At 40.0% G+C, this 11,422-nt stretch overlaps 1 protein-coding gene across 3 annotated transcripts in view; it reads right to left on the reverse strand.

Annotated features, from left to right (window-relative positions):
• LRP6 (LDL receptor related protein 6) overlaps positions 1 to 11,422 on the reverse strand; it is a 121,623-nt gene that overhangs the window by 2,105 nt on the left and 108,096 nt on the right. For 2 of the 3 annotated variants that reach the window (XM_027702484.1, XM_027702481.1), the window contains 7 exons: positions 10,741 to 10,950; positions 9,318 to 9,443; positions 7,722 to 7,958; positions 6,100 to 6,210; positions 4,287 to 4,517; positions 2,963 to 3,099; positions 1,719 to 1,816 (listed from right to left, as the gene is read on the reverse strand). In XM_027702484.1, coding sequence (XP_027558285.1) covers positions 1,719 to 1,816; positions 2,963 to 3,099; positions 4,287 to 4,517; positions 6,100 to 6,210; positions 7,722 to 7,958; positions 9,318 to 9,443; positions 10,741 to 10,950 — 1,150 coding nt within the window. The remainder of the gene's footprint in view (positions 1 to 1,718; positions 1,817 to 2,962; positions 3,100 to 4,286; positions 4,518 to 6,099; positions 6,211 to 7,721; positions 7,959 to 9,317; positions 9,444 to 10,740; positions 10,951 to 11,422) is intronic. The other variant, XM_027702482.1, reaches the window with a different exon arrangement.

The following is an 11,422-nucleotide window of genomic DNA, read 5'->3' on the forward strand; positions in this document are numbered from 1 at the left end:
TAACAGGGGGGATAAGCCAAGGTGGAAACAGAAAGCAGGGCAACCCCTCTGCAGCCATACACAGCATCACACTCCTCTCGCTCTCACTGACTCCCCTGCAGAAGGGCCCACCTTCGACCACACACGTTGCAGTGTCAGTCAAATTACAGCAACCAGTGAAAGTGATGCTAATTATTAATTATCTACAGACAACACATTCCCTAAGGACTTAACTGAGGTAGAAAAAAATTGCTCCTAAGACAGTGGGGCAGGAAGGGCACGAGTGTGCATGTGCGTGTGTGTAATAGCTGCGTTGCAATTACATGGAGAAGATATTCTGTTTGTATTATGCAATTGCTGGATACTAACTTCTAAGCCCAGACAAGGAAACTGAAAATTACCTGGCACATTCATAGCAGTCAGGAGAATCACTCCTTAGAGCAGTAACTGGGATGAAATTCTCAAAGGCTGCTACCACAAAACATCTTTTAAAATGAGCCCAATATAGTTCCAAGGAAACAAATTAGAAAGGGAAGTGCATGGTAGCTACAACTCCCAGTATCACAGTCAGTTGGGGATGCAGCTCCTCCATAGTCAAGTCAGAATATTAGGAAAGAAGTCAGATCAGAAGCAGCAAGATCAATGTTTAGTTTTGGGCGGGGGAGCATTTGGAAAACATTGAACCCTATGCTACACCCCTAATACCATTTTATCGTACTAAAAGGCACATCAGCTAACCACTGATCAGCAAGGCTCATGCTGGTACCAGAATTTAGGTTTCTTTCATTAGAAAATTACTTATAATTTTAGAAGATTTTTTATATGGCTGCAAGGGATCATTATAAACATCTGGTCTGACCTTCTGCACAACAGAGGCCATATTTTCTGCTAATGGAGAAGGGATGTCTGTTTAGCCCCAGAGACCTCATTATCCAAAAAACCCCAAAGGCACTGTGTTAGGGAGGCATATCTTTCAACAGACAAACACAACACTCTCTTCTCATTGACCAGATCTGCTGGTGATTTGGGAGGGGAACATTTACACCCTTGGGTAGTACAGGTCTGTTCCTCTATTTTTGTTCCTCTAACTTGCTATAAAATGATAAATAGCTCCAGCATTCTTAAAGGAAAGGTAAGAAAGACACATTTAAGTAAACAGAGACAAAGTATATATGCCCATAAATACTAGTCAGAGAAAATCAGCAAAAGGTTGGCAACCTTTTCCAGACATTAACCCTTAATATGTCAAACTAGAAATTCTGTGGTTTATCTAGACCATAATATTAAATGTTACTTCTGACCTCCTTTATATTGTGAACTTTTTCTCCACAGGGTGTTTGCTTATAATTTCTGATAATTATGTAACCAGTTATTTTTGACAGAAGCCTAAAAAAGGGCTGGGTTCACTCCAGGGTAAGTATTTTTGGCTCAAAGTTATTATGGTGCTGGTTTCTTTTGGCATTTAGCTGGTTTTGTGATGAGTGCTGTCATTCCCCCTAAAGCAATATACCCAAGAGATGTATCACCAAAACCACTTAGTGTATGATTTACCTCAAACAGTGCTGCACTTGTACACACCCATCAGTGACCTGGTACACGTGAACCCATCTAAGCACTAGTTTAGTGCTTGCAGAATTAGGGCCTTTGATTGCAATTCTTATGGAGCAGAGGCTGTCTTTATTCTGCATTTTCTACACTAACTCTTTGATCCTGACAGAAGCTATTGTAACAGTAATTACCTGTAGGATCTATGAGTGGATGGGCTGTTTGAAGAATAACCAAATTCCATGGTATAGTGTGAACGTTCAGTAGCTGGTGATGGTGGTGGGTTCAAAATCTAAGGAGTGAAAAAGGAAAAAAAGCCACAGTTAAAAAGATACAAAGCAAACTCAAGAAAACACCAGTTTATAATTTTTGTTTTTAGTGCTGTATTATAGGAACCTTAAATAAAGAACTGCATGCACAGCCCTCCCAACAAACGCGATTTTTCGTTTGTTTATTCCCCAGTTCTTTAACAGACACTCAAAATGCCATTTGTTGCCATTCCTATTAGCTACTACTGAGCTCTTCTCAAAAAATGCTGACTGCTGTGGCTATTTTGATGTATATGCAGTGCTGAAAAGTAAAGTTGAAGCTCGCTGCTCAGTACTAGATTGTCACTAGGGAATACCACCGCCCCAGGCAAACTGGCAGATATCTACTTCTGCTAGCTGTAGTTCCCAAGTAATACTCTGCTTATAATACTTGCAGCAAGGATTCTTTCCTTATACAGGCATGTTCTTACTGAACACAGCACTTGGATTAATTTAAAGCTGATTTAAAGCACGATCGGTTGATTCTCAGAACTGAAAGCAGACAGTTGAAGATTTCAACCTTCACTGACCAAGCATGTAACTCTTAAACACTAAACTCTTAAACACTGACAGTGGCTCAGTGAACTTAATAAAAATATCTAAAACAACCACCACAGATGCTAGAAGTGAAGGGACAGGGAGCAGCATACTACCTATTTGTGACTAGAGGGATGTTATGGAGCTGCAAAACATTTGTTTACTTATTTATCTGTCACTTGTAAGACACATGACATAAAACTTCATTTTAATTCCTTGAAAGTCTACACAAAATCAATCATAGCTTTACTTTCAGAGCCATGTGGCAGGTATAATGAAAGGAGATCTCTCTGCCAGAGCTGCTTAATATTTACAGGGATTTTTTTCATCTCCCCTGACATTCAATCTAAAATTTTCTTCTGGCACTGAGCTATCTCACAACTTTTTTAAATTAAGAGAAAATTTCTAGACTGTTTTGGAAAAAGACAATCTCATCTTCCTTCCCATTCAAAATCACATGTACTTGATATTGAAACAAGTTTATTAGGCTAGAAACCTAAACCAAAACATTAATCTGTCAATCAATTAGACTCAGAAGACACTGTTACTTCTCTGAAAGTTATTAAAGGTCTACAAATAATAGAATAACTTACTGGAGGAAAGTAAGTGCCTTTGGTACTTGAAGAACTACTGGAAGAGGCTCCAGTAACATGGGCCCTGTCATAGGGTGGTCCACTGCTCCCTCCCATAATGCTGAGGGAGCTGATGACAGATTTACCTCGAGACATACCTGAAGAACAAAGATGTAGGTCAATAATTCAATTGAGAAAAGGAAGCTTAAAAAAATAATCCAGAGGATAACAGCTGTATAAGCACAAATTGTAGAATCAAAATTAATCAGCTGGGTATTAAAAACAATTTCAGTGCTCCTTGGTGGACAACAGAAATGAAGACTGACATGGAATAAATGTGTTGGTTTTGTGCATCAACTACTCAACTGCAGGACTTGGCACTGGGCTATACTACAGCTGTATGAAGAGAAACACATTTCTTGCACTTGAATGGCTTGAAAAGACTTGAGAGAACAGGCATTCAGGCACTATTTCTGTGCCTCAGAATAAACCATGAAACTTACTGACCACCTTAACTGAGAAACTGAAATTGTGCAAGAGAAGAGAGGGTTTCTTGTTCTTTCATTTCGACATCATTACGTGAGCTTTGTTAGTGACTGAAGCACACTGGCACAGAGTCCAAGTGGAAAACAGTGCTCAAAATAATGGGGAAAATTCTGCTCAAAGAGTCTTTATGCAGGTTATTACACAAAGTAATTTGATGCATTGTTTTAACCCTGTAACAGCCTCACGGAGCTTCTGTTCTGACAGGAATCTGCTGGATCCAAAGTCACAAGTTACAGGACATATTTAATTAATATATGCAGAAGCAATGCAGAAGTGCAACATTGTGGTGAAGTCTTACTTCTTAAACAGCAGTAAAGTGTGCTTGGACTGGTGTTAGCAACTTCATCATCAAATGAAGTAAGCTGAGACTACAATTATTGCTGGTCATTATAGACTTTGCAAGAAGTTTCACAAGCATAAAAACTCAGTCTACAAACCTATCAAGAATAATTACATAATGTTTAAAGTCCCACAAACATAACTCTGTGTAACTTTACCCTGTACTGTCATGACACTTTGCTGATGCTACAATAGTCCATAAAGAGGATTCTTTAGTAGCAGCAGAAGAAAATTCCCACAGTATGTGCACCTATTTGAGCTTGTGGTTCTGCTAAGTACCTAAATGCTTGTGAATAGCATAGGTAAAATAGCAGCTCATTATTATAAAGGCAACAAGCCTTGAGAGCCCTGGTTTCCAACAGCTTCCAAGAATTATGCATCTGGAACAGACATTTCCTGCACGAATATGCACAGCTGTGTGGTACCAAAGAACAGGACAAGGATCACATCGTTTACTTACCAGGAAGAGACCCTGACAAAGAGCTTGGGTGAGGCACATAACCCAGAGGTACAGAGGCTGGTCCATGCACCACATAATCATTGGTCATTGTTTCTCCATCTCCCTTCATGCGTGGGCACAGCACCCTCTGGCAGATGAAGTACATCGCTCCGACCACGAACACTGTAAGGATCACACCAATGATGGAGCCGATCGTGTTGTTGGGCTGTGGCGCAGGTTCCTCTGTCGTGTCTAAAAGGGAAAAGGAAAATCAGACTACATCAGTTTTCCTTATATCTTTCCACACAGGAAAAATAAAGACCTCCGCTTCTGTAGGCAGACAACCACTTTCAAATTAATATATGGGAGGAACAAACAGGCCCCAGCACAGATGGCACTGTGCTGGGGACTCCAGTTATGCTTTTTCTTGTCATTAAGACAGTGAGAACTTATCATGTCACACCTGTTCATGTCACATAAGCACCCAGGTTATCCCTCAGTGTAACAGACTGACATTCCCTTTTCTCACCAGTGTAACATTCACTTACAGTGCATCACCTCTATCGTTCAGTAGTGATGAATTTTGGGCTTGATACTATTTATTAAACTACCTAACCTAGAACACATCTGACCCACCCTCAGATATAGCTGAGCGTCAGCTTGAGAGGTGTCATTTTATGAGGAAACTGTATCCAAAACAATTACTCAACAGTCAAAATGAGTGGTTTTCCCTACAATACCAATTCTAAGCAATGACATCTCTGACAACTCCCTGCCTGTGCTTCATGAATTTGACAGGAAAAGCAGACTAAAGTATTTTCCTGTTCTAGTCAGTGTTTTACATCTTACACGTTACTGAAAGTTTTTTCCTCAACACATTTTCTTCTCCCTGAACACCAAACCCACACTTTAACCAGCTTGTCACAGTCTACAGAGAGAAGTAAACAGACTTCTGATCATACTGAAAGAGGGATGGTGACAGCTGCAATTTTATTGTGGAAAGGCCAATTTTCCATCCTCTATTACAAAACTGGAAAACATATAAACTATAGTAAAGGTAACTACACAAGTCTGTGATGTCACTGGTAACTTGGTAGTGTGACAGAACATCTCCTATCATTCCTTCTCAAGATCAAGGGTCCAACTCTGGCTTTGCATTTTCATATTACGTGTGTTTCAACCATGATATATGGATCTCTAACACAAGAAGAGATGTCCCTATTTAAAATTTCTTTTAAAGCACCAACAGTGAAAATGAACTTTTAATTTGGAATTTTAAAGGCAGTGGTATCCTTGTAGCGCCCTGGAGATTTCAAGTTAGTGGATATCACATTACAAATCATATATCAAGCACAGAATTATATCTTTTCAAGATAAAAAGGAAATTTTAGAAGGTTTACTCTATAAACAGAGTGCTCCTCTAATCCTAAAAGCACCTGCTATTAACTCTCTGGATGAGAAAACCATGAAGCAGAGCAGCTATATATGAAAGCCTCAGGGTGATAGATTTTTTTTAACACTGCACCAACTCAGCATACTAACACATTATAGTAAAACAAACCTTTTATTTCTTTTAAAAGTTTAAAAAGGTAAGTGGAAAAATAACTAGCCTTCTCTGCCTCAGAAACTACTTGTTCAGAATACAAATTATTTTTGTTATTTCTATTCCACCACGTTGTGCATTAATTGCATGACAGCAGTTATGAAAAGGAACATTAATTCTGGGAACAATTAATTCAGCCTGGTTGACAGAATAAAATCTAACTCGTAGGGAAGGTGAGAAACACATTTTTGATGCTGCAAGCAAGTTTCTAGTCTCAGGTAATACACTTACAGCATCCTTGCTCATCTGAGCTGTCGCTGCAGTCCAGGTTGTGATCGCATTTCTTGCTCTTCCCAATGCACTGTCCACTGGCACAGCGGAACTGATCGGTTAAACAGAGCACTGCAAAGAGAACCACCCACACACCAAGCGTCAGTATCAAAGGCTTCTCCTCTTCAAAATTATTAACAAACAAAGACACCAAAGTGTGCAGTCAGGAGTATCTTGGGAGAGCCTAGAGTGCTGCAATCCTAATTTCTGAAAGTAGCCAATGACACTAAAAGTCCCTCATGTGAACCATGCAAAAGTGATTCAGTGTTCTGTTGAGGATAGTGCACACTGGGTTACCTGGTCCTTACTGCCTACTTACAGTAAGAACACTACAAGATAAAATTACCTCATCTAAAATAACTCAGAAGCAGAAGGCCATTGAGAAGATAGGCACTTATCCCAGGACATGGTTATTTACTATAAGAATCACCAAATCTAAGCATTTACTGTAATATAAGAGAGAAGAATTAAGTTATTAAAAATAAATCTGCCAAACCATGATGATAAAATTGTTTAAGAAAGATAAATGTGGTTTCTCATTGTCCTTGTGCTCTTCCTGTAAACCAGAAAGCTCCTCGACCATGAGACAATATATTTTACTCATCATTATGTTTTTAAACTGATATGAAAGACAGAATATAAAACTGAAGCTTTGTCAGTACACTCAAAAAATAAACTACCACTTTGGGAAAAAAGGTGCTGCAGGCAAGGTGCTGGTCACTGCTGTTTACACATATTCCTGCCTCCTGTTTCTCATAAATCCAGAAATACTTTCCATCTTCAGTTGAATTAATAACTTAAACTAAAGGCTTTTCTTATTTGTAATCAATGTGAATACTCTGAATGGGCCACTTTGAAGGTAATAAACAGCCCCCAGTCTGACATCTCCAGTTACTGAGTGACAACTGGGAAGGTAACGTGCAAAATGCATTTTCAGATGTTAGCATCTCAACTGGCCAAAAATCACCTTTCATCACACAGCCATTTCTGCATCAGTCTCTATGTTTTTGTTTGAGCTGAAGCACATCTTTTCCATCAGCAAAACCCGTCCTTTTCAAAATTAAAAGAAGCTAATTCTCATTGTACTGGCAACAGTGCTTCCCTCTGTAATGATGGCTTAAATACTCTCTTTTGCTGTGCTCTACAGGAAGAAGGTCTCCAGAAATCTCATCTGTCTCTCACTACTGCTTACTCAGAAAAACTCGTTTTGTTCGGGTACTGTAAAATAAACAATCCCACAACCTTTACTTAGTACAAGGTACACAAAAAGCAGTGACAAGGAATTGCTCCACTTGGTAGTTCACTCCCAGACACCAGGTTTTTAGAGCTTAAAATCATCCCATTTTTAATAGTACTTTTTACAGTGTTTAGACCACTGTGACGGAGATCAGCTTTAATTTCCACTTCACAGGTAGAGAAACAAAAGTATGGAGTTATGAAATAATTTCCATTGAACAGACCAGCTTAAAAACTAGCAGAACCTCAGATCTCTTCCAAATCCTACTCAGTAATAACACTGGTATTTATCACAGCTGTCCCTATGACAGCTCTGTTCTCACCACACTTCAAAATATCCTCTGTACCTTCACAGTTCTTCTCATCCGAGTTGTCCTGGCAATTTGCTTCTCCATTGCACCTCAGGGCACTGTCTATGCACTGTCCACTTTCACACTGGAACTGGGTATCTGAGCACACAGGGCAGTTCTTTTCATCACTGTGGTCCTCACATTCAGTGAACCCATCACAGCGCCAGGCCACTGGGATGCAGTCAATCTCACCTGTGAAACAGGTGAACTGCTGAGGGGAGCATGTTGGTGGTTCTTAAAAAAATCAAGCAAACAAACAAAAAATTAAAAATCCAGGTGAACAAACAGCTCATCCAGGTGAAGAGCTCAGCTGCTTTCACTTATCAAAGCAGCTGATAAACATGCCATGTCACAAGGTAACTTCCACACCCACTGCCTCCACAGTCATTTGTGTAGACCTTGAGCCCCGTGTGACTGATGAAGGCTCACATCAATGAGGGCTTGAGAGACAAAGAACAAGAGGAACAGAGAAATAGCCCCATAAAACATGATTATTTTCTTCCTTTCCCATTTAAGACTCCTACACCCGTCTCTTAGTAGGCCTTCAACTCTTCATTTGAAGTCATCATGCTTTTCTACTCCCCCTTTCCTGCAACACCACTGTATACACAGCTGATGGCTCACTCTCCTTTTAAATGTTTGACAGCCCTTGCATAGAAAATGTTAAAAGGATGTAATGTGCTGTACATGGATGCACTGTGACTCAATGTCTAGTTATGTGCCCTTGCCAGTTCTGTTCAGCCAAAATTGTTTTAAAACAAAAAACTGCTCCATCTAGTCAAGTTCCGCTACCTCAACACATCTGTTAGCTGTTATTTAACATTTACTACATTAACTGTTAATTTCATGCAGTAAGTAAGTGTGGGATTTTTTTTCCCCTTTTTTTAATCCCCGTTTCCTCCCTCTGCTTTTTGGCCTGGTATTAAACTTGCTCTGAGAAAATATCTGGATTATGTTAGCTCTTATTCCATTGTGAGACCACACGCTGCCTCGATGGCGAGATGATTGCATAATAAATCCATTCAGTACAGTGGCAAAAAGAGATCCAAACACCAAAGTGCCTCTCCTCTCCTCCATTTCAACCCCACCCCTGGAGACACCAGGGTGTGGCTTATAGTGACAGTATCACCATGGAGGAGGCAACTTGCCCTTCTGGCACTCAAGTTCAGAAAGACACAAGCAGGGTGAGCTTGAAGAGGACAACAGAGAAGAATAAAATGGCACAGACAGTGCAATATGCCAAAATGTGAGAATCTACCCCCATATGAAAAAGGAGAACATATGGAGTGACAGAAAGAAGTGATAAAAAAATCATACAATTAAAAAATGAAGTTGAAATAATTCAGTGGTATTAAGTAGAAAGGGTGAACAGAAATCCTTATTCAACAGTGATTTTTTTTCTTCTTCCCTTACTCCTTCTCAGTACTTGCAGATTTAGCTGAATGGGGTGGGAAAGAGGTAAAGTGTAAAACTGTGTAACGGCACCTGGTGCACTGTCATGTTCTTTTTGCTCAGAATCCAGCCCTGAAGATGGAGACACCCCACAGCCCCAAAGGCGACAGCTCAGGGACACAGAGCATGGGAAAGACTCACCTCCACAGGACAGCTCATCCTGCAGCAGAACAAGGTGGACTGGGCAGGAACAGCGTGTGGTGCCATCGCCCTTCACAATGCAAATGTGCGAGCAGCCACCATTATCTTGAGAACAAGGATGTTGTCCTATGATTTTAAAAATAAGAAAGACAGGGACTGACAAGAAATCTCCACTTCTTTTACAACCTTTCAGTGATTTCTCTGGGCCCATTGGTCTCCCTTCATTACTTCCTTCCCCCTGGGGAGAGCATCACTTAAAAAATCTCTGAAAGAGTTGTATTTTGTTATGTGTATTTTTCCCTTTACATCAGTAATTATAACTCATATTGGTAACTGCCCATGATCTGAAACCACTGTAAGAATTGTGCTGTGGCATCTTCTAAAACGGTACATTTTGCTTCTTGTGTGAGGTAGAATTAGTTCTCTGCAGCAAACAGTAGTATTAGTAATACAAAAAGATGTCTTGGATTCCATACTTCATTTTCTCTATCAAAGGCCATTAAAAAAGTAAACTTTTCTAATTTATGAATTCTGAAGCTTCCGTGCTGTCTCCAAAATTCAAATTAACATGCTCTAGATAAATATGTCTCTTCATTTTAATGTTTAATAAGGACAACACACTTATCTTGGAACTCCTGACAGATTTATTGAGATTAATAGCACACAAAACTAGTAGTAGTCTGCACTGATGTTTTAATTAAGCATCCCCAGACATTTTTCTAAATATTTCTCCCAGGCATGCACCACAGCCTACTAACCAGGCATATTTCCTCCAGGATGACAGCAACTCCACTGCTTTAACCATCTACCTCCCATCATTTCAAGAGTTATGTGTGTGGGGAAAGGCCTGGTAAACAGAAAACTTTTAAAAGTGCAGCCATGTTCAATACAAATTGTTATTTAATACACACTTCCTTCGTCCAATGCAACATTGCTGTCTGTCATTCCCTTTCAATGTGAATTACCACCATCAAAAACTGTTCCCTTTGTCCTCAAGTCAGGCAGTCCATTGAAATATTTGCTGCTAGTAAAAGCCCCGAGAGCTGTGCTTGCCTAAAGAGAGCAAATACCTAATAGCATTCACTGGCATGATCCAGAAAATCCTCTCCTGGGAATAACAGGATGTTTCCACTGTGCCTAGAGACACTCAAATGCCAGGTGCCTGTATGACATTACTAATAAAATAGTCACCAGCGACAAAATATTATGCTGGGGTTGTGACAGATTTCCAATCCATTGCCAACTGCCTGAAGGAAACAATCTTAAGAGCACCCTGACAACCAACCGACACCAACTTCTGGTCCCTCCCATTTGCACCGATGTTGGTCAGCAACAAGGCAAAAGAAGCTGGTGTCTCTGTGGCCACTCCTTGGCTCGAGTCTCCCAGGCACTGTTTGCACCTGCAAACAGGGATTGCACTTACTGTATTCCTGGATGTTGAGTTCTTTCACAGCATGGATGTCGCTGAGTTGTGCAATACGAGCTTGGACCTTCGTACGTCCTTCTCGACCGGTCATATCAATCTTTTCAATCATCTGCTGCTGTCTATCAATCCAGTACAGCCAGTTTTCAAATACAGTGAGTCCCACAGGCTGCAAGATATTGGAGTCTTCCAAAACAATCCGGTTAGCACCTGCAGAAGGGAAAGACTGGTGTAGTTCAGCTAGAATAAACTCAATTACTATCAGAAACATTTTCTACACTACTCACACCACTGTTTTTCACTACTTCTATGCTACCAGGTAAGCCTACTACAAAAACCCAAGCAATCCATGGTCCTCTGATGCACAACTAATGCATTTTGCAGACAGATTTTTTTTCTGCTTTCATCAAGACAGTTTTTGTGCTTCAAAAACATCTACTGTACTTAAGAAGCACCTGGAATTGGGGGCTCAGCTCTCATGAGCCTTTCCAGTCTCTTCTCAATATGATGGAAATTGGTAGTTCTTTTCATTCTTCTTTCCCTTTTTGGAGAGATTAATTTCTTTGTCTTACCATACAACAGGGAATAAGAAGATGGATTATTAGCTTGAGCTAACTAATACAAGATGAAATCCAAGTGAAGGTAAGGTAGTTAGTATTTCTCACATGAAATAGGAGATTAA

Source organism: Neopelma chrysocephalum, unplaced genomic scaffold (assembly GCF_003984885.1).
Source record: "Neopelma chrysocephalum unplaced genomic scaffold, ASM398488v2 Primary Assembly neopelma1_188, whole genome shotgun sequence".
Taxonomy (NCBI): Eukaryota; Metazoa; Chordata; class Aves; order Passeriformes; family Pipridae; genus Neopelma; species Neopelma chrysocephalum.